Raw genomic sequence first — 23,287 nt, forward strand, 5'->3', positions numbered from 1 at the left:
TTTTACAGAGAGGGAATCTGGAAGGAATTGTGGCAGAGCAGGTTTGGGGAAGCAGTAGGGCCCCAAGGCCAGGGAGGGAAATGGGGGTGGCAGGGTGGGGCTGGGAGAAACAAAGGGAGCCGTCAGAGGGGGCTGAGAGCCAGTTCTCTACGGTTGAATTTCGGGCAGCTGGGACTGGCTTTAGAGTTTCACTGCCTGGGAACTAATTCCTGCAAGGGGTGTGGGGCAGAGATCTGAAGTCTACTTCTCTGAGCTTGAATTCCTGCCCCATCCATTCCTAGTTGTGATCTTGGTCAGGTTGCTGGACCTCTGTAAGCCTCAGTTTCCTCATCTTTGAAATGGGGATGGCAAAGCGACCTCTTCATTTACTGTGAGGACTCAAGAAGGTATTGGCTATAAAGTCCTTAGAGAGGTGCCAGGTGCATAGTAGGTACTTAATATATGTTAGCTAAGGTTTGTGTGAAATGGCCCAGAAGATGCCCTCACATGGCACCAAATTAAAATACTTGCAGCTTTCTCTGTACATGCTGTTTCCTTTGTCATCTCGCAGGCTCCACCTGGCCCCATATTCTCTAGGCCCCTCCTCCCCTCCACCCCCATGTGCCCAAATCTGATCCATCCTTCAAGGCCCAGCTAGAATGGAGGGGCAGGAGCAAAGAATCCAACAAAGCTTCAAACTCCTCGGGAGCAGGACCTAGGCTTTGTTGGCACATTTGTGTAATACCTTCCTCCCCTGAGAGTGCCAGGCAGATGATAGGCCTGCAGTAATTGATGTATGCTCATATTTCATGAGAACTTCCTAGGTGTACAATCCAGCTAGGTACTTTCCATGCATTATTTTGTTGAAACCTCCCAACTACCTTATAACACAGGTACAGTTGGACAGTTGAGGAAACTGAGACTGAAACATGTAAAGGGGCTTGACCAAGAGCTGGTTAAAGATGAAGTCAGGATCTAAACTCAGATCTGTGTCTCTCAAGGCACTGAGCTATTCTGAACAAAGAACTCCACCCTAGAACCACATCTGCCTGTAAACCGGGGTCTCCAGCGCTGCAGACATTGTTGGGAGGTGGAACGAGTGCACCCCACAGCTGGATGAGTTAGGGATGGGTAGTTCTGTTTTCCAGTCGAGGAAGCTGTGACCTGCTTGAGGTTAAGATCAGGTTACGTGAGGATCCCCCATTGCAGGCAGGGGGACTGCAGATCCCCCAAACAGTCCTTTCCAGAAAAGTCCCCAAACTAAAGCAAACTTTCTCATTCCCTCTGCTCAAAGTCTTATTTATCAGAATACAGAATGCTTGATAAAGTTTCCCGAAGCCACGGACTCCCCATTCTAGGTTTCCCATGTCACATAAATCCAAATCACAGGGAACCCAGATCAGAGCTGTGGGAAAGCAGGGAGAAAAATCTCTGCTCCATCTGCTTTGTGCCTCTCCTATAATAAACATCTATTGCTTTGGTAATTGGAGGGGAAAAGTTATTAAAAGGAAACAAGATGTTGTTTCAGAGACGTTCTCATGATAACACTTTTTCTGGAAAACTGTTGGAAGACAGAATTCATGGACTTTCTAACAGTGACTGGTGAATATGAATACTATGTGAATATTTGTTAAATAAATAAAATTCCTGGCCGGGCCTGGTGGTTCACGCCTGTAATCCTAGCATTCTGGGAGGACGAGGCGTTCCTGGGAAGGGATTGTGAGTGGTCTTTCACCTATTCCAAAAGCCTTTCATTGAATTTAGTTTAATAAGCTACCCTTGGCTGGTTGCGGTGGCTCACATCTATAATTCTAACACTTTGGGAGGCTGAGGTGGGAGGATTGCTCGAGATCAGGAGTTTGAAACCAGCCTGAGCAAGAGCAAGACCCCATCTCTACTATAAATAGAAAGAAATTAATTGGCCAACTAATATATATAGAAAAAAGTAGCCGGGCATGGTGGTGCATGCCTGTAGTCCCAGCTACTCGGGAGGCTGAGGCAGCAGGATTGCTTGAGCCCAGGAGTTTGAGGTTGCTGTGAGCTAGGCTGACTTCATGGCACTCACTCTAGCATGGGCAACAAAGCAAGACTCTGTCTCAAAATAAATAAACAAACAAATAAATAAAATTCCTGACCTTGACACTCCATAAACTGTGTGCTCTTGGGTGTATCATTGCATTACTCAGGGCCTCAGTTCTTTCACCTGAGAAATGGAGCTAATCACGGCTGTCTCATAGAGTTACTCTGATGTGAATCTGCAATGGGATTTGAATGTGCTCTCAGCGTGTGTGCGCGCGCACGTGCACGCATGCGCGTGTACCAAAATTTATTTATTTTGCCATAGAGAAGGCAAAAGATTTGGATGGACAGTTCTCCAAAGAAGATATACAGTGCCCAATAAAGAGGCCAGTAAGCACATGAAAAAATACTCGATATCACTTGTCATTAGGGAAATGCAAATTGAAACCACAATCAGCTACCACTTCACACCCACTAGAATGGCTCTAATAAAAAAAATGGACAATAACAAGCGTTGGCCAGGATGTGGAGAAACTACAACTCTCATCTGTTGCTGCTGGGAATATAAATTGGTGCAGCTGCTTTGGAAAACAGTTTGGCAGCTTTTTAAAAAGTTATACACGGAGTTACCATATGATCCAGCAATTCCACTCCTAGGCATATACCCAAGAGAATTGAAAACATATGTCCACACAAAAATGTGTACACCATAGTAGATATCATTGAAATAACCAAAAAGTAGAAACAACCCAAATACCCATGAACTGATGACTGGATAAACAAAATGTGGTATAGCCAGGCACTGGAATATTATTTGACCAGAGAAAGAAGTGAAGTATTCATATGCACACCGTGGATGAACCTTGAAAACATTATGCTAGGTGAGAGAAACAGACACAAAAGGCCACATTTGTATGACTCCATGTAGTGATATGGCCAGCATAGGTAAATCCATAGAGACAAAAAGGTTAGTGGTTGGTAGGGGTGGGTCAGTCTCATTGTGCAGAGGAGGGAATTGAGGCTCAGAGAAGCCACCGTGCACATTGATCGGTTTGACTTTGGACTGATGACTTCACCTCTCTGAGCCTTAGTGTTCTCAGCTGTGAAATGGAACTAATGATGTGCACCTGGCAGGGTGGTTGTGCTACTCAATGACCACGCTGACAGCACCTTGCCGGGTCAGCTGCAAGCCCTTGCTATCTGCCAGCTCCTTTGCCCTTTTCTCAGACCTGTGGGTGGAAGCTGGTGGGGTTTGAAGGTTAAGGCTGCCACCTAGAGGTGGACTCCAGCACCAGCCAAAGCCTGCAAAGTGTCTATCTTCTCCTCCACAAGGTAAGTAACCCCCTATGGGCTTGGGGAGGAGAAAAAGGTGATAACAGACGCAGCCCAACTAAGAAGACCAGGGCTACCAGATTGGCCAGATTCCTTCCAGATGTTTTTCACAGATGTTGGGTGCTGTGGAGGTGGTCCCACGTGGGAGGAAGGCCATTGGATTCAGGTCCCAGTAGAAGTATTGGGGAAGCTTGGGGCAGCTTGGGGAAGCGCCACCTACAAATTGTTTAGTCCCTCCTTTTCCTGAGGTGATCTCTTTAAAATGCACACCTGACCTTGTCACTCTCTAGCTTAAGGTTTGGCAAGTAGCTCCCCACCATGGCCTGGCCACCGCCCTTCCTCAGGCCCCTCCGATCTTGACACATGGGTCTTGACACATGGGTCAAGATGTCACATGAGTCACATCTTGACACATGGCCCCTTCACACATGGGTCTTAGGTTGTGATCAAACACTTTTCTAACTCCCCTCTGACCTCTCTGCCCCCACTCTCTGCCCACACTGTTCTCTCTGCTGGACATGTCTCTTCTACCTCTTTCACCAGGAAAAACTGTTCTGCTCTTAGACACAGGTTTCTTCCTTCCTTCCTTCCTTTCTTTTGACCAGATAAACAAGTCATTGACAGTGCTGGGTACCCCATATTCACACTTGATCTCAAACAGCACTTAACCCTTCAGACTAACAGAATTGAAACCTGAGACAGCGAAACCAAGAATCTAGATCAATTACTACACTGAAAAATAAGACTCAGATCTCTTTTGAAATAAGCAAGACATTCAGTCTTTGGAATCCAGGTGGTGCTGGCCACAGAATGGGTGGTGACATGCCATCCATCTTTCGGAAGCTGACTCTGAGCCCTGCTCCCCACCTCCTGTAGGAATCTGAATCTATCATCATTTCACATCACAGTCACAGTTGTTTTGTGTTCTGTCATCCCCACCAGATATAAGCTGCTTCTTGTCTTTATTTTCATACTCAATATCCAGTCCAGTGCCCGTCACAGAGTGCGAGCACAAGGATAGCTTTTTATTTTTGTTGTTGTTTGTCTGAGACAGAGTCTTGATCTATCACCCTGGGTAGAGTGCAGTGGTGTTACCATAGCTCGCTGCAACCTCAAACTCCTGGGCCCAAGCCTCCCGAGTAGGTGGGACTCAGGCATGCACCACAACACCCAACTAATTTTTCTAATTTAATAGAGACTGGGTCTCACTCTTGCTCAGGCTGGTCTCCACCTCCTGACCTTGAGTGATCCTCCCACCTCAGCCTCCCAAAGTGTTAGGATTATAGGTGTGAGCCACTGCAACCAGCCAAGGGTAGCTTATTAAACCAAATTCAATGAACGGCTTTTGGAATAGGTGAAAGACCACTCACAATCCCTTCCCAGGAACGTCTATGGCCACTGCCAGAGTCCCTGTGTAACCCTGCGTGGAAATGCTGAGTTGGGGGCCCTGTGAGGCCAATGAGGTCATCACAGGAGCTAGAATTCTCGCATACCTCCTTCTCCAGGCTCAACTTTTCCCTTTCTAACCCACCTGCCCCCCTGCACTACCCCACCACTATGATCATCCCTCCCCTGACAGGCAGATCAAAAATGAGCCTAGGAGTTCAAGACCAGCCTGGGCAATGGAGCGAAATGTCTCTTAAAAAAATTAAAGTAATAGCGAAGCAAACACATTCACATCCCAGATCCATTCCAATTATCACAACAGCCCTATGAGGGGAAGCCACCCATTAGCCCCATTTTCAGGAGAAGGAACTGCCCACAGCCCAGAGTGGTTCAGTGACACGCCTTAAGGCACATAGCGTATGGAGCAGGGGTCCTCAAACTTTTTAAACAGGGGGCCAGTTCACTGTCCCTCAGACCGTTGGAGGGCCGGACTATAGTTTAAAAAAAACTATGAACAAATTCCTATGCACACTGCACATATCTTATTTTGAAGTAAAAAAACAGACGGGCAAAAACACCCACATGTGGCCCGAGGGCCGTAGTTTGAGGACGCCTGGTATGGAGCGTCAGCGCCCTGAGTTTTATTTACTACGTGTGGCTCTCCTGTCTGAAGGCTTACAAACCTTCACGCGTGTGTTCCTCTAACAGCCCTATGAGTGATGTATTATCATCACTCCCATTTTACAGATGAAGAAACTGAGACTCCCAGCATTTAGGTAATTTGCCCAGGGCCCAAAGGCGGGTGATGCTAGTGTAGGTTTTGAGCCAGAGCTGTCCGGGTGCACCCTCTCAGCCATTCTGGAAATTCTCTGGAGGCCTTGGATTCAGCTTATGTAAGCAGGATAAGAACACACACCTTACAGGGAGGCTGCGAGGATTAGATCTAGTATGTGTGGGTCTGTGGGACACGGCACATACCCAGGAAGAATCGTCATTTTTGTTCCTTCCAGCACGGACAATTGCAGCAACTGGCCACCAGAGGGAAGTCACGCACTAAAGACCTAAGCCCTGCCCAGGAGACTGGTTGACCATTCAACTGTTAAGAATTCAGCTGATCCCTGTCTTCCCTGCGCCCAACCCTGGGATCAAGGACATACCTCACCAGTGCAGAAACTCATGGAGCTGACCCTTGCAAAAGAAATAAGGCTTAGCCTTAAAGCCATCCAAGGTCCCTTTACCAACACCAGATCTGGGGCTGGGAGGGTGGGGGAGATGTATGTGGACGGGCCCAGCTGTGTCCCATTTGGTCGTGGTAGTGGTGGGGGGTGGCAATTATCAGCAATTCCCCTCCTGCTGAAGGCTGGCTTCCTGGAGCCACAGCTGCAGGGCGGGGGAGCAGGGAGGGCTTCAGAATTGTCTCCCTAGGAGTTTCCATGGTTACAGATTGATGCAGGCAGCCCACTAGGCTGGGTCCTTTATCTGTATTGTCTCCCGGGGAGACAATGGGCTTTGGGGATGGGGGAACACTGTGCGTATCACTGCTTCAGCAAGAGGGCCTTGTGTGCCCTGCTCTGGGAGCCCCCTGGACCCCAGCAGCTGGGGGTAAGGGAGTTGGGTGCAGGCTCAACCTTGGCGATCACTCCCTGCTTTAGGGTGCAACACTACGGCTATGGAGGCTCAGAGAGGGTGTCCACTGTGCCACTTAAGCAAACCCAAGACTCCAAAACAGTAAAACTGCAAAGGCCTCCAGGTAGTAAATAAAAAGCACACATTTTGGAGTTGGATAGCCATGATCAAATCATGATCGTGTCCCTTACTGGCTGTGTGACTTGGGCAAGTTATTTTACCTATCTGACACTGTTTCCTTATCTGTAATGGGTGGGGACAACACTCACTTCATAAAATTGCTGTGAGGAAGCACCAAGCACCAAGCCTAATGCCAAAAAGGTGCTCAGAGAGTACTGGAGCTCAGAGGAGTTCATGGCATGTCTTGGGACGTGGTGGGACTGGCTCTGTCACTCAATCCGTGATCTTAGCCGAGGCCTTTCTTCTCTCTGGGCCTCAGCTACCCCATCTGTGACTTAGGGACTTTGAAAGGTTTATAAAGGATCCAATGAGATGATAAGAAAGTGCTTAGAAAAGTAGAAATCAAATCACTAACAACCCTGCCTTCTAGGACTTAAATCTAGTTGAAATATGCAGCACATGGTCGCAGGAGCATGTGGCATGTGTATAGGTAGACTCTTGGGTGCTATGGCAGTTAAAGAGGGTTTTCCTGAAAGAGGCAGGACTTAAGTTGGGCCTTGGAGGGTCTCAGAATCAGGGAATGATTCCAGAAAGATCTCCCACACTATGCTAAGGAAAAACAGAAGCCCAGAGGGGTGAAGGGACTCAGCTGTCTGTCATCCAGCTTTCTTTCTTTCTTTTTTTTTTTTTTTTGAGACAGAGTCTCACTTTGTCACCTGGGCTAGAGTGCCCTGGTGTCAGCCTAGCTCACAGCAACCTCAAAGTCCTGGGCTCAAGTGATCCTCCAGCCTCAGCCTCCCAAGTAGCTGGGACTACAGGCATGTGCCACCATGCCCAGCTAATTTTTCTATTTTTAGTAGAGACTGTGTCTCGCTCTTGCTCAGGCTGGTCTTGAACTCCTGAGCTCAAGGGATCCTCCCGCCTAGGCCTTGTCACCCAGTTTAATGTTTAATGTGTTGCCTGGTCATCACCTTCTTCTTCAAGGAAGGGTTGTGTGTAGGTGGGGAGGAAAGGAAAGAGTAAGGGAAAGCTATTGTCCTCTATGTTCCATTCATGGGACACCTTTACATGAGGCAAGTTGATCATTAGCTCCATTTTATAGATAAGGAAACTAAGGATTGCTATTATTGTCATCCACCTGATTTGGCCAAACAATGTACAAAGCCCAAGAATAAAATTAATTTGTCTGCAGAACTTACCCAAGGAAAAAGTGAAACAACCCCTTCACGCTTACATAATCAGCAGAGAGAACCAAAAACTTTGAAATGTCTAATACTTGCCCTTCCATGATAAGGCACTTAAAGCAGCCTCACAGAGTGTTCAGTAAGTGAAAGTTCTTATCACCATCACTGTTATTATTAAGTTTATTACTACATGTTCAATGCTGAGTTCAATAAAACTCACCCCACCACTCCCAGTCTTTGAGAAATTCAGCCTAGTGAAAGGGAAGAGGTTACAAAAAAACAGATCTCTCACTTCTTTAACGCTTTTATATACACCATGTCATTGAATTCGCAAGACAACCTTGTGAGGAAAGGCTTTTTTCCTTCCCATTTCAGAGAAAGGAAAACTGAGGCTCAGTGGGCTTCCGTGACTTGCCCAAACATTGCAAAATATGAATAAAATATGAAATAAATAATTTTAGGGGGAAACACCTCTATTAGAGATATGTTAAAAAGCAATAAAGTCTATTGTGTAAGGCACATAGACTATAGCCCCGATTTATTAAAGAACACAGAAAAGTTATCTTTCACTGAGTTACAAAACAAGTCAGGCTTTTGAGAGCTCTCATTTATGGAGCAGCAACTATGTGCCAGACACTTTCTACGTGTTTCTCAAATCCTCCCAAGGAACCCTGAAAGGCAGAAACAAGTCAGCCCCTTTCACAAATGACAAAGCCGAGTCTCTGAGAGGTGCACAGCAGGGAGGGCACGGAGCCAGGGCTGGGACCCAGGCTCTGACACTTAGGCTGGGAGCTGGAGCCAAGACTTTCTCCAAGGCCAGGTTTGCCAAGAAACACGGCGCTGCTATAAAGCAATCATCCTCTCTCACCTCCCTCCGCAAAGCGTGAGGAGTGGACAGGCGGTTCTTCAGGGTAAGAGGACTTGTTTCCGCCCATTTGGGAAGCAGTGCAGCGTGGCATGGCCTTCTCCAAGTGTGTGCATGTGTGCTCACAGACGCACATGTGTGACTGCGTGTGCAGCTGGCTGGGCGCCGGGTCTCACAAAGCCATGTGATAAAAATCTGGCACATCTTCCTGAAATGTCAGTTTCTACTCAAAAAATAAAAAAGAGAGACATCATAATTTTACATTAAAACACAGATGGCTAGAGCATGTACGACAACACAAACTTGGCATGGTATGCTAAGATAATGAATGACAACTAGCCTTTGGGGGGCATTATTATGTGCCAAACTCTAAGAATTCTATATGTTAACTGATCCTCGCAACAACCATCTGTGTAGGGGACTGTATTATTATCCCCATTTTATAGATGCAGACACTGAGGACAAAGAAGTCACTTTTCCACGTTCACACAGCCAGTTAGTGGGACAGTGTGGGAGCACAGGGGCATTTCAATAACCAAATATTAGAACATCTATATTATCCACTGTTTGTTCAATTAAAAGTTTACAACAAGATTTACATGTGAGGATGAGGGAAGCAGCAGCTGGCTCCCCCTCAACTTCCTCTTGGTAAAGCTAACATAACAAGGCTGCCAATCGTGAGCAGCTCACCTGTTCCAGGTACTCTACCTCCATTGTCTTATTTAAGTCCCACAACAACCCTATGAGAGAGGTACCACTGCGAGTTTTACAGATGAAAAACAGGCACAGAGAGGTAGTGTTATGTAGTTGGTCACACAGCTAAGAAGTGGCAAAGACGGGATTAGAAGGAAGGTCTGCCTGATGTCAAAGCTGCTGCTCTTACCTACGATCACACCACCTCTGGCCTCGAGGTCCTCTGGCCTGTGAGTCATGTTCCCCCTCCCCTCGACTCCTGTTCTCTTCTAGAGAGGGCGGTTTTGTGTGTGAGCTGGTTCTGGGTCAGGCTGAGCCTGGGCAGCCTCACAGGGTCAGAAGCTCTCTCTCTCTCCACCAGCTGAAAACACCCTTGTCGTGAAGTCATTACAAATCCCAGTGAGGAAGAAGCAGCGAGGCACTGACTGGAAGCGCGAAGACCTGAGTGGCTGCCGGGTGCGGGTGAAAGGGCTCTGAAGGGCACCCAGGCTGGACAGGTGGTCCTGGGATGCCGTGATTGGATTATGCCAACTACACTGCCACCCTGGAAAGATGAGGAAGGAATTATATTAGGAATCTGACACTAAGCCTGGCAAACTCCGTGGTGGGGGTCCCCTAGGGCTTACCAGTGTCGGGCAATTTACATATGTCATCTAATTTAATCATCACATCAATCATGTGACTCTCAGAAAGGATGCATACTCACCTGTGAAGGCATAGCTGGGTAATGACACAACTGGTATTTCAGCCAGTGTCTGCTTCCCCCACTCATGAAGAGAAAGTACCAGCATTGCTACTGTGGCGGGGAGAAGTCAATTCTGCAGGCTCCATCCGTTTGTACAAAGTTTTAAAAGAGCAGTGGACACGTGACACACTAGATAAGGAAGCTGTGTTGGAGACCTGGGCTCTGATACTTATTCCAGATGACCTTTGGCAAGTCCCCTAATATCCATGATGGTCCTTTTAGGGGTGATATGGAAGCAGCCCTCCCGACCCATGTTACCATATCGACTGTAGAATGCTGCCCATTAGTGAATTGCCTGTTTTGAATACCTTCTTGCCACTCTCTTTGTATATGGCTGCAGTCCCCAACCCCCAGGCTGCAGACTGGTACAAGTCCGTGGCCTGTTAGGAATTGGGCCGCCCAGACAGAGGTGAGCAGCAGGCACCAGCGAGTGAGCGAGCCTCATCTATATTTACAGCTGCTCCCCGTCGCCCGTCACTCGCATCACCACCTGAGCTCTGCCTCCTGTCAGATCAGCAGCATTAGAGCCTGCATTTTGGTGAGCTGCATAATTATTTCATTATGTAGAACAAGGTAATAATAATAGAAATAAAATGCACAAGAAATGTAATGTGTTTGAATCATCCCAAAACCATTCCCTCCCCCAAACCCCCTACGTGGAAAAATTGCGTGGAATTGTATATGGAAAAAATGCGTGGAAAAATTGTCTTCCATGAAACTGGACCCTGGTGCCAAAAAGGTTGGGAAGCACTGGTATATGGAGTCAATCTGCAGTGGAAAGTGTGGTTGACCGGACGTGGGACCAACATGCAGGTCCCTCGGGGCACACCAGGATGAACCCTCAGTGGAAGCTGAGATCATGCAAGGTGATCAACCCTTCACACCTCTGGACTCACTGTAGGGCCTACCAGGCCCCTGGCCCTGAGGGAGAAGGAAGGGTGGGTGAGGGGCAGGGAGGGGGTGTAACATGGTGCCTGTCCTGATGGTCCCCAAGCCTTCATCTCTTCCCTGCATAACCTCCAGTGCCATATCTTGTTTTGATGCTAGAGATGGCATAGGAACAAAACAAGGCTCAAAAGAACCTGGATCTGTGAGTAGGCCAGTTATTCTGGGGAGTCTGTTGTGCCTTGGGTACCCTCATTGCCGCACAACTCACACTTTTAGCCCCAAACCAACCAACTGCCAGCTGGCCAGCGACCACCTCAACTACGGGTAATGAATTCCATATGCTTCCACGAGAACCCAGCTAAGCTTTTCTCCAGCATTTCTTACAGTGTGTTCTCTCCCTCCTTGGCTTCCAGCTACGCCTGGCCACCCTTGTTCCATTTGCTCCTAATGAGGGTAAGGGGGAGGGGCTGGGTGGTCAAGGACAAGGAGACAATGCTTTGGGGCATCACTGTTCCCTAAGGCTGGGGGTTATGTTGTCTGCCTGGACCCTGGCAGTCCCTCTGTAAGAGCTGTGGGGGAGCCCCTCAGCCTCTCCTGGCCTCAGCTGTCCCATCTCTAAAGTGGGAATAACAATCCCTGCCAGGCTAGGGACAACATCATGAAAAGAGCCCTGGGTGGGAGGCAGGAGGCGTGTGTTCTAGGCCTATCCTGACCACTAACTTGCTGTGTGTCCCTAAGCAGGCTGCTGCCCCTCTCTGGGGCATATTTGTGACCTCTAAGTGTCCTTCTCTCCCTGACAGGCTTTAGCCTTATGAACAAATGACAGAAGGCACAGGGAAGAGCATGGACTTGCGTATGAAACATGGGTACCTCCAGTGTGGGAATCCCCAGGAAGCCTAAGGCCCCCTACCCTGGTCAATGCTACTGCCAGCCTGGGCTCCCTGTGACAACGGTCTGGCCCAGTGAGGGCTTCTGCCTGCAGCATCTGGCACGAAGTCTGCGCAGGATGGAGGTGGGGAGGCGAGGCGGTGTCCGCAGATGGAAGGCCAGCTCCACAGTTTGTGTGGTGAGGGGGAGGGTTATGGTTAGCCCCCAGCCAAGGAGAGACTAAGTCTGAGTTCAAAGGGCTGCAGAGAACTCCTCCCTCCTAATCTTGTTTGTCCAAGGCAACCGCCAATCCGGGTCCCAAGGTGACCCACTACCCTGACCCCACCCAAAGACTGGCTCTCACACTAACCGTGGCCACTGACACTACCTACGTCCTCACCAGCACACCCTACTCACCAGCACACCCTACTCGACACGGGCCACGACTGACTACTGCCAACTTCTACCCACATTTATCCCCAAACCCTGCCGCAGTCTAGCGAAACCCCAATTCTGGCCACACTCTGACCCCTCATCCTGATTTTCAGACCGACCCCTGATCTCAGTCACAAAGGGACCCCATGATGTTGCCACTGACAGACCCTTAACAGAAGAAATAACCAGCTAACAATGAAATGCTAGACTCCACGAGTGAAAAGGGGACCTCACGGAGAACACAAGAGGCAGGCCTGGGGATGGGGCAGGGGGGAAGATGGGGGGTGGCAGAGGCTTCCCGGAGGAGCCAGGTGGGCCGGGGGCCACACTCGGAGGTTGGAGAGGCCTTGTGCGGGCGCGTCGCAGGCGTTCGAGGAATGCGAGTTGCCTGAAAGAATGAAGGAAGGAAGGAACGGGGTGCGATGCAGGGCGGCCCATCCGCGGGGCCAGGGCAAAGCTGCTGAGGCAGGAAGCGGGGTGGGGGCGCGCTGAGGCTGCGGCAGCCCGAGCGCAGCTGGGGGCAGCGGGAGAGCAGTGGGGTCAGCGACTCGGCTGGGTGGGGGGCCCCCCAGGCCGGGAGGCTGGGAACCAGGAGGCCGTACTGCTGGCAGAGCGGCGGGGGCGCCGCGAGGCTCCGGATGGGCTGCGAGCCCCGCCCGCAGGCTGCGGAGGGAGCCGGAGCCAGAGCGGAGCCAGAGCTCAGACATCCGGGCGCCAGCGAACACCTGCGAGCGGCCCCCAGGGCCCGCGGGGGGAGCGCGGACGCCGGCGGGGGCGGGGCGAGGGGCGGGCCCGGGACGGCCCCGCCCAGCTGGGCTCCGGGCCACGTGGGCGAGGCCCGCCCCTGCCCGGGCGCCGAGGAGCCGCCGGTGGGGAGCGGCCCTCTCCTGGGAGGTCTGGGGCGGGCAGGGGGAACCCTGGAAGGAGCTCTGCGGGAAAGAGCGAGCCACTGGAGGTTTTCAGGGTGTAGCCTGGGGCATGGGGGAGAGTGGTGGCCGTGAGAGTGATGAGGCCGGGAGGATAGACAGTTGTAACCGCGCATCCACAGCTCGTGAGCTCTTAACTGGCTTTCTGGAAAGGGCTTCATTTCTGGTGTCACAGGCACGAATTTGAATCCCTGCTTTGTTACTTAGATGTGTGGCCAAGGGCAAGTTACTTCGCTTGATCAGAGCGTGTTTGTTTGGCTGATGGCAGATCACATGCGGTAATGAGGGTAAGACACTCAGTTAACAGTGGATCTTGGAATTCAGGGGACCTCCAAGATTTTACGCGTGTTGTCTTTTGTCCAAACCTCACACCTTGAAGGGAGGTACCATGATCCCCCTTTGACCTCGGGTAGCCTTAGGTCTTTTATTCAACAAGCATCCACTGGGGACCAAATATATGCCAGGCTTAGGGAATGACGAGGGAAAAGAACCTATCTGAAGGGGAGGCGAGAACATGGGCTTTGGAGCTAGAGGAAGCGGGGGTTCCTAAACCCTGCGCTGCCACTTCCTTATCTGTGACTTGGATCCAGTTATTCTGCCTCTCTGAGTCTATTTCTTTGTAAAACAGGAATAATGATACCTACCTTGTTGGGCTGCAGTGAGGACTAGAAAAAACATTAAGATAAAATAGAGTCTGGCACCTGGTAGGCACTCCATAGGTGATTATGACTGAAGACACTATTCTCTCAGAGTTTTCTAATCTAGGGCCAAATTGCTTTCACTCTCTAATGACTAATGGATTGGCGCACTGGTCTAGCTTTTGTCCCGGCCACCTGAACGGCTCAGTCCTGGGAGTCCCAAACAGGCAATCTCCTTGGAATTAGCTTAATAATACCTCGTAGGTGTGTGATGCATTTCAAAGAACTTTCCCACCATTATCTTCTGTCCAGGGAGGCAGCAGGGCAAGAAAAGAGGGAGGCTCAGAGAAGCAAAGTGGGTTTGCTCAAGGCCACGTGACAGAAGGCTGCAGCTCTTTCTAGCCTTCCACAGTCCTGAAGATTCTGAGCAAGCTGGAGAGGCAGCATGCTGTGGCGGAAAAGAACATGAGTTTATTACCCGACTCTACTGCAATTAATGGTGTAATGTGGGGCCAGGCACCTTAACTGCTTCCTCAACTGGAGATCAGCTCCCTTTTACAGATGCAGAAACTGAGGCTCAAGAGAGGCAAAGCCTGCAGTTATACAGCAGGCAGAGCAAGGATTTGCACCCTTATGTGGCTGTCTCCAGAGCCAGCACAGCATACCCAAGAAACAACCCAAGGTAGACCCAGCCCAGGTCTTTCACTTGGTTTGGGGCAAGGGTTCCTCAGATGGGGATGGATAACTAACTTCCAGGGAGATTGGAGGTCTGCTTTTGCTCTGCAAAGGTGTGTGTGTGTATTTTCTGAAGAGAGTGTTCATACCTTCCATCAAATCAGCTCAGGAGACCAGGACCACTTGAGAACCACTGGTCAGGCTGGCAGGATGGTTGGCAGAGACAGATTGTCCCCCTCCCCCATACCCCTATTCACCCTAGAAAGCTCACCAGGGTTAAGGCATGAAAGGTGATGATGTGACCTGTTTGTTATGAAATATTGAAGTAACTCATGCCAGGGGCCAACACACAGATGAGATCATATCATAAACAGGAATCTAGTGAGGCCAGGCGCCTGGTAAAGCACACCTGGGGAGCCACCAGGTGGAAGGGGGAAGGGGGACAGGAAGGGGAAGGCATGGGTTGGGGCATGGCCCTCTGCCCCACTCTCATGCAATGGCCAGTCCCAGCCCCTGCTCCTGTCTACCACATAGTCACTGTAACTAAGGTTCATATTGCATCTCTACCTCCCCAGACGCCTTGCCCCTGGCCTCACTTTGCCCAGTTTTGAAATAGGGATAGAGATGCTTCTAGTAGATTCCCAATAGAGATGGTGTATAAATACCAGAAGGAATAAGGCCTGTGGAGCCTGTTTTGGAATTCCCAGTTCAGGGTCAGAGTTTACATCCACTTAGTGTTAGAGGGATTAGTATCAGTACTTCCCAACCATTATCCAAAGACCCCTTTCTTCCCAACTTTGGAAGCCCACTAAGCCAGGCCAGAGAGCACTAAGAAAATGAAACCAGGCCTAGTGATCAGTTTTTTCATTTCTGAAATGGGTCTATCAACCACCACCCATGCCTGGGCACCAGGTGAGAGCAACTGGAGGCTCCCCTCTTACCGCATCCCCTGATAGAAAGGCATTATGAGTAATTAGTGATATCTAGGTCTCAAGGGATCTGAGAACTGATTTCTCAATTTGCCTGAGTATAACTTGCTCTGGTCTTCCTTTATCTGTAAAATGAGGGAGCAGAGCAAAGATGTTCTCTGCACCCAACCATCAGTAGTATGTCCCATCAGAGCCCACCTTCCCTCCTTGCCCGTTCAGGGCATTTTTTATCCAGCAATGGGAGAAAGAACATTAGCACTTAAGGAAAATGATCAAATCACATACACAACTGTTTAAAAACCGTTTATTATGCAAAATGTTAACTTTTATAAAAAGTTTAATATACATCGCATTGTTACAGAAAGTCACCTTCCTGCAAAAAAGGTACAAAAGCTATATACTCTATTATAGAGTTCATAAATCAGGGCAACAGAGCCTTTCTCCAAGGAGACCAGAAGACCAGCTCTACCGCCACCTTGGCAGAGTTTGGAGAGCAGCCACTCCCCCCCCAACACCTCCACACTCTGAAAAGACAGTCCTTAAAACTTGGGGGTGGGGTGGGGGCAGGGTGACGTTGCCCAGCTGGAGGCCAGAACTAGCTCTGGCTCTTCAGGCCACCCAAGTTCACAGTCCTCTCCCGGGCACCAGGTCCAGCCTCCAGGCAGGGGTTTGGGGAAGTCAAGTGGGCAGGGCGAGGTTGGGGCCCATCCATGCCCTCGGGCTTCCGGCCGGAGAGGGTCCTGGGGTCCCAGGCGGAACGGGCGCCAGCACCTGCGTTCTGGGCGGGGGAGGAAAGAAGACCAGGCAGCAGTCAGTTTCCGCCGAGCGCGCCGAGGCGGGGGCCGTCCGCAGACTGGCCGGCGCCAGGGAGGAAACTTGGTCTCTACCTCCAGCTGATAACTCCGCGCCCCACGCGCCCCCACCCAGTTGGCGCCAAAGACCACAGGCGGAGCTTGCACCACCCCTCCCCCTTGGAATTGACACTAGTTGGGAGGGGGCTGAGGAAGACACAGCTCCCTTTACAACTCCAAACAGAAAGACTATTTTATTTAGTCGCACCCGCGCCTACTTTTCCGGATCTTTGGCCACTGGGGGAGGGCAGGGGCGACGTGCGTTTAAGGCTTAAATGCACATTAGATGGAAACTGATTCTGCCATTCATTTGATGTGACTATGGGCAAGTCACTTGTCCCTCTCTGGCCTTAGTTTCCCTAAACCGAGGGGGTGGCATTCTTTAAAAGGTCTGCCAACTCTGGAATTTGGCGTTTACACCTTCCTCTCCCCGGGAAACGCGGACACTCACCTGGAGGTGCCAGGACGGCCGGGTCAGTGGCAGAAGCTCCTCTTGTCGTTGGCGATCACAAGTTCTGGAGCGAGCTCGGCTGTCTGAGAACGGAGAAAAAGAGGGGAGAGTTACGCAAGGCAATCTGGAGCTCTGGGGTCCCGAAGCATCCCACCCCAGGCGTTCAAGCCCCGCCCCGGCTCCCAAGCGCACCTGGATGGGGAGATGCGGGCCGTCTGGGGGCCCAGGGGCCGGCTCGGCCAGGACCACCTGCAGGTCGAGGATGTAGTCGATGACGCGCTGCAGGATTTCCACCTGGCTAAGCTGAGTGCCTCTCGGGACTCCCGGTACCAGTTCCCGCAGGCGCGAGTAGCAGTGGTTCATGTCGTCCAGCAGGCTCAGCGGCTCCTCGGCCGCCGGGCCCTTGCCTCGGCCCCGCGCGATGGCCAGGCTGCGTTCCGACAGGCAGCACACCGCCTCGTAGCAGCCGCGCACCGGGCTCAGCGCCTTCATGCTGGGGAGTGATGCAAAAGGTGGCGACAGGGCGAAAAGGCCAGAAAGCCCCTAGAGCAGCTTGCAATGCGCGCACGCTCGCCTCCGCGCGCTCTTATAGAGCCCGCCTGGGGGGCACGCCCCTTTATGCAAAACGGCCGGGCCCGGCCCCGCCCCTCCGCCCTGGGCGTTCACAGCCCGCTTAAATTGCAAACAGCCTTCCCCCGGCTGGTCTGACGCCGAGACCGCGGAGCCGCGGAGGCAAAGAATGAGGAAGCGCTGATACTGGGGAGAGGCGGGCCTCTTCGCCAGCAAGGATTTAAAAAATCACTCCAAACCATTAACTTTAAGAATTTGCCTTTTCCTGGCAGCGCCCCAGATCTTTGAGCTCCCCTGCCCCCTGCCAGTCAGCCCTTAGCCCAACACTGGTTCGAACCCACAGCTCCTCCGAGGTCATAAATCCCTGAACAGCAAAGAAGCTTTTTTTTCTTTCTTCTTCTTTTTTTTTTAGGCAAAAGATTTTTCAAGGGAAACTTGTAAGGAATTAGTGCCGCCTTGTTCCCCAATTTGCTGTTCGTCTGACCTCCAGACTCACTGGCGTCAGGAATTATCTTGTGACCAGAGGGAAAAAAAATTAATTGCGGTGAAGCTGAGGTTACAATGAAGAAAACAGATTTGGGCTAGGCGCTGAGATTGCAGAAGGAGGAGGGGAAGGGGGTTTGAGCAAAGAACACTTATTTGAGCAACAGGGGAAAAGAAAAAAAGGAAGAAGCAAGCAGCCTGAGTCCATGCTGTTTGCATGGGGGAAAAAAGAGCGCAGACCTTCCACCCCATGAACTCCATAAGGAATCAAATGTATGCCCAGTTGTGCTCTGGAAATGAGTTTAATTATAATTTTGGACAGGTTTTTAAATATGGGGGAACAGACAGAATGATTTCTAGCTAAACTTTTTTAGGGGCTCCCCACTAGGTCAGCAAATCTCTTTTAACACCATCCCCCTTCCACACACCTCTGGGCAGAAAACAATGCAATCTCATCCCTCTATTGTCTGTCCCTTTCTGCTATGGTAGGGCAGGCCACCTGGACTTGATTATTCTTAGCCCTGCTCCAGCTCTGGGACACCAGGAAAGGGACCCCAGGGCAACGGGACTCTTGCACTCAGTATTTTTGCTTGTTTTGTTGTCACCTGCTAAGACTTTTGGGGATCTGCAGTTCCAAGATGCTGCTTTCTATCCTGGAAATGACCAAGTGGGATTTATCCCAATGGTTGCTTTCTTAATCAGTAAATATTTATGGAGTCGCTTCACATAAAACAGTGGCTCCTGCTTTCAAGAATCTCACAATTTGGGGAGACAAGATTAACACAGGAAACAATTAAGAGTTCAATAACGTGTGGCATTGATTAACAGGACAGTGGAAACCCAGAGCTAAGGAGAGTCTCAAAAACGGTTATAGCAGAAAGAACACTGGCCTGGGAATCAGCAGCCATGGGTTCAATATGCTAACTTTGCCAGCAATTTGTCATGTAATCTTGAATAAGCCCAGGTACCCTGGCTTTAGTTGCCTTGTGAGTAGAATGAGGAGATGGTGGTGATTATTTTAAGTCCTTTCCAACTCTAGGAGTCTAAGGCTTTGTGAAATTTAGACAGGCAAGTGTGGGATGGCAGAGGGCCCAGAGAGGGGATATAATACATGCCCAGTGTCACACCATAAGTAATAAGAGCCAGTCCTGAAGCCTTGTTCTTTCCCATCATACCTCAGGGCTCTGTGTTTCAAGAAAGAGGTTTCGAAAGATTTTTTCCTGGAGCATCAGTGTTTTCAAGAACAGCCTCCTTAGTATAAGAAAGAGGGGGGAAATAACCTGTGAGCAGTCAAGTCAGTCTAAGTATGCTACAGAAGTGAAGTGCCAGCCATTTGGTCATGGGAAGGGAAAACGGTGGCTGTGGGGACTCCTGAATGATGACCGAATAGAACATCCTTTCCTTTTCTATCTTGCAGACTTCTGTGGCTTGTATAAAAGGGTCAAGTCCTGGAGGTTCTAGAAAAATCACGGCTTTCAGGGCCAGGCAGGTCTATTTCAAATCCCCATTCTTCCTTTTTACTGGTTGTGTGAACTTTGGGTACAAGTCACTGCTCTGTGCCTCAATTTTCCCATCTATGAAATGGAACTAACTGGATCTGCGTCCTTCATTCAGTAAATAATTTCTGAATGCTTCTCTGCTAGGCGCTGTTCATGCTCTCTCCATCTAATCTCTTAGTTTCTTTGGTGCCTGGGGGCCCCAGCATGGGGCCAGGCGTGTGGTAGGTGCTGGGTTCACCCAGATTCTCCTAACTCCTGATCCCTGCTCTGTTACTACCATGACGCCCCAGGCTGGAGTAGCGGTTTGTTTGCAAAGCACCTTCACATCTATTATTTCCCAGGATGCTTCCAGTCTGGAATGCCCATGGGCTGTGTGACACAAGACAGAAGGATGCAGTGGGATTAACAAGCAGAATTCTGACGAGTTTCCTTTCTTCCTGGGCCTCACTTTCTGTTAAAAAAAAAAAAAACAAACAAACGGGCAGAAGGGACCTGGAGGGGCACCAAATAACCTTTAAGGATCCTCTCCAATCTAAGATTATAATTCTGAAAGAAGCGGGTTACGGTTGGGGACGCTGAATAGAGTTTAAACCCAAGAGGCTTCTTTTTCCCAACAGAGGACTGGACGGGCTAGCTCAGGCCTTCTGCAACTTGTTTAGCGGTGGCGGGGCCTCAGCCTCTTATTCCAAATGCCTCTGAACTTTCTGTTCCCAGTTCTGCTCCTTTTACCAGCTTTTTCCCCCCTCTTGCATTTTTTATTTTTATGAAAGGATGTCATTAAGGCTTTTGTCTGCGCTGTTTTTGTTTCAGAACTTTTCTCACAATCCTATTTTTTGTTGAGGAATCCGCTCCTTTGCCCAGCTGTGGGTCCCGGTCCCACAGCTGTGTTGATCTAAGACTCAGCCCCAGACAGCCTGGCGCCAGGGTGGGACGTCATGCGTTCACACAGGGATGCGTGTCCCAGGCAACCTTTCCTCGGGCAGTCACCGGCCGGCGACTGCCTCCCCGGCCAATGAGCGCCCGACACCCGAGAAAGGGGCGGGGCCTGCGCCTCCCCGGCCCGCGAGCGGCTTGTGAATTGCAGATGCTGAGAACTTGGTAATGTTCCTTGAATTGGGGCCCTTTAAAGTCTTTTTTTCCCCCCTCTCTCTTTTAGTTCTTTCTTTTCTTTCCTTTGTTTATTCCCTTTCTTTTCACCTTCTTCCTTTATCTATATATGTATATAATTTTTTTTCTTCCTTTTTTTTTATTCCCTTTAACTATCTCCTCCCAGTGTCAGGAATCATTTTGTAAGCATTTCCAGGAACTGAATCTTCCTCTGCCAAAATTTAAAAAAAAAAAAAAAAGACAAAGAAAAGAAAGAAGAGAAAAAAAATCAACGTTGTGCTGAGTTTTTGAAAAGTTGGCAGAACTATCAAGTTATACTGTTTTATCTTTAAAATTTTTTAAAGTGGTGGTAGGGGGGGTCTCTGAGTTGTTGATTTCTAAGCCAAAGTAATGATGATGAGGATTACAGATGTCTTTTTGCAATTGAGCTTCTAGCTTTTTCCCATTTATGCTGTAGAAGTGGGGTTCCTGGGGACCTCAGAAACTTGCTGAAGCTTACTTGGGATGTCACTGGCTGGCCTGCGGCCAGGACCCAGACCTCCCCTTCATTTGACTCCCTGTCTACTCTGCCCACTAACTCTCATTAGCGTGAGAGCGGTCTGCTGTGGTCTTAGAACATTCCCAGATGCTGCATTTCTTAATGTGTACCTGTCTGCTCACAAGGTGCCTGTAAAAGTGGACTGAGGACTTTGCAGCCATACACATAGAGCATGTCCCCTCCCCTCCTCCCCTCGGTGGATCTGGACCCCAAAGTACTGCATGAGACTCAGGTGACACAAGGAAAGCAGAAGGGATTCAGCATAAAGACCAGGCTCAAATCATTGCCCCTACTACGTACGTACCCTCACTCTGCTTCAGTTGTCTCCTCTATTAAATTGGGAGGAAATTAATATCCATCTACCTCACAGCTGGGAGGATCAAAGGGGATAAGGGAGGGAAAGTGCTGTGGGAACCAATTAGTTAATTTTATGTGCTGTGATGTGATGAGGCACCTGTAGAGTAGGCTAGGTGGTGCCTGGTGAGTTTAATGGTTCTTGCCAAGGCTATTTTCAGGAATGTGGGCAACACTGAGAAGGCGGATGTGGGGAGCATCTGGATCCAAGGCACAAGTCCTTATACGGGAGGGAATTTCAGGGCCTCCAAGATGGGCTACTCCACATCTCCATCCATTGAGTGGTGTTGGCCAACTCCTGTTTGCCTTCTCACACATTTTCTCATTGGCCCATTTGATAGACAAGGAGACAGAGGCTCAGAGAAGTTAATGTGCTTGTCCAAAGTCACATAGCTAGTAAGTGGCATATCCAAGTTTTGCACCCAGGTCTGCCTGTCTCCAAAGCCTGTGTCCTTTTGCACCTATGCTTTTCCTCCTGCCCTTCTAAAGGACTTCCTGGGAAGGTAGCTTGGACCCTGTGAGGGTTTTAGTCCACCAGACAGGGAAAAGCAAGGAGGGCTCCATTAGATAGAAAGACAGACACTAAAGTGTTGGGTTTTAAGGGAAAACACTGTTTTCTATGCAGAGAAACTCAGAAAGCGTTAGAAATTTGTTGGAAATTTAAAGCCCCACCACCACTACAAATACCTTCCTGTCCATGCTTAAGGAGGTTTTTATTCTTAAAGTATGGAATGACTACTCTTGTTTTTAGGAATCAGCTTTGGAATTGAGTTCTTTCTTCTTTCCCTCTTCTGACGCAAGTCCACCTAGCTTCATCCAGCCACACCACCCTGAAGTGAACTAACACCTTACTTCAGCAGATAGCCGTGACCATGGGATGTCCAAGGGCTGGCTTGGCATCTGGGGTGTCGTGGGGAGAAGCAAGAAAGGAGTTTATTTTCTGAGGACCTATAATACCATGTGCTCAGGGCTTTATAAATTCTATCTTGCATAATCTGCCCTAGAGTTTTCTGGGGTAGGTATTATTATGATCATTTTCTAGACAAAGATAATGAAGTTCAAAGAGACTTCGCCACAGCTGGGGGGGGGGTGATAACCCAACAATCAGGATTTGAACCCAGGCCTGTGGCTCCACCATTGATACACACAAAGACAGAGACATTCAAGCTGCTCAAGTGTCCACACGTAAAAGGACCAGTCCCTTTACCCTACCATTTCTAGGCTAATGGGGACAGACAGGGATAGCCTTTGCCTCATGTCTCTGTTAAGGGGAAAGTTTGGAACTTCTAGACTTTGGAGAATACCAGTAGGTTATGTGGGAATCTAACTCTGACTTAAATAGCAAAAGGAAAACAATTATGAGACTATATTGCAGAGTGTTACTATTTCCAAAGCACTCATTGAACACTCCCAACCACCTTAACAGGCACATAGCTCATGTGCTTTATAATCAAGTTTTATTTATCTCCCTGCTCTCGGTATCTCTCGCAGTGACTGCCACAAAGTAGGCATTTAGTAAAGATGTACTGAGTTAAGTTCCACTCCAGTAATCACTTTTGGGAGACTACTTTGAAGGGGGATTTAAAACTCAAATGCGGGCTGTGCTGGGTGACTCTCTGATTCTATGACTCCCAGGCATAATGTTCTTTGCTGCAGATAGGATGCTGACAATTGGATTTGGACCCCACTAATGGAGGTTTAGGAAAGGCCTTGGAAAGATGATGGGGCCCAGGGCAAGAAAAGATGAAGGCAAAATAAGGCCTTGGAAAGCAATTTTCACCCTGCCCAGATATGGCCTAGGTCCTCGAAGCAGTTCAAAAGGCTGGGAGGGGAAGGGTCTGGCCTGGGGACAGAGCTGACCCTGCCAGAGAGGAGAGGGCTTCCACCCCCCGACCTCCACTCCTGACCGGGCCAGTGCCCTTCAGTGGGCTGGGGATGCAGAGGTGCCAGAAAGCCAAGGCAGCGGCCCGCAGCTTAGAGGGAGCCTCCTGCTGGCCACAGCTGTCCCTGAGTACCCTCATTACGGTGGCCCAAGCAACAGCTGGCTTTTTTTTGCTGAGTGCCAGCCATGAGCCAGATTTTTTACATGTATTATCTCCCTCAATCCGCTTATCCATCCAGGCTCAG

General features: G+C 49.6%; 3 protein-coding genes across 6 annotated transcripts in view; 2 read left to right on the plus strand and 1 right to left on the minus strand.

The window, feature by feature from the left end:
• Nucleotides 1-23,287, plus strand: part of RPL11 (ribosomal protein L11) — a 484,397-nt gene that overhangs the window by 362,842 nt on the left and 98,268 nt on the right. The gene's annotated exons all lie outside the window — the stretch shown is intronic.
• LYPLA2 (lysophospholipase 2) overlaps nt 1-23,287 on the plus strand; it is a 317,757-nt gene that overhangs the window by 114,724 nt on the left and 179,746 nt on the right. The window lies entirely within an intron of this gene.
• Nucleotides 15,595-17,198, minus strand: ID3 (inhibitor of DNA binding 3). Its single transcript, XM_012750784.2, has 3 exons — nt 16,802-17,198; nt 16,610-16,692; nt 15,595-16,085 (listed from the first exon to the last, which is right to left on the minus strand). The coding sequence occupies exons 1-2, from the start codon at nt 17,099-17,101 to the stop codon at nt 16,633-16,635; spliced, it is 360 nt and encodes a 119-aa protein (XP_012606238.1). The 5' UTR covers nt 17,102-17,198; the 3' UTR covers nt 15,595-16,085; nt 16,610-16,632.

Source organism: Microcebus murinus, chromosome 2, assembly GCF_040939455.1.
Source record: "Microcebus murinus isolate Inina chromosome 2, M.murinus_Inina_mat1.0, whole genome shotgun sequence".
NCBI lineage: Eukaryota > Metazoa > Chordata > Mammalia > Primates > Cheirogaleidae > Microcebus > Microcebus murinus.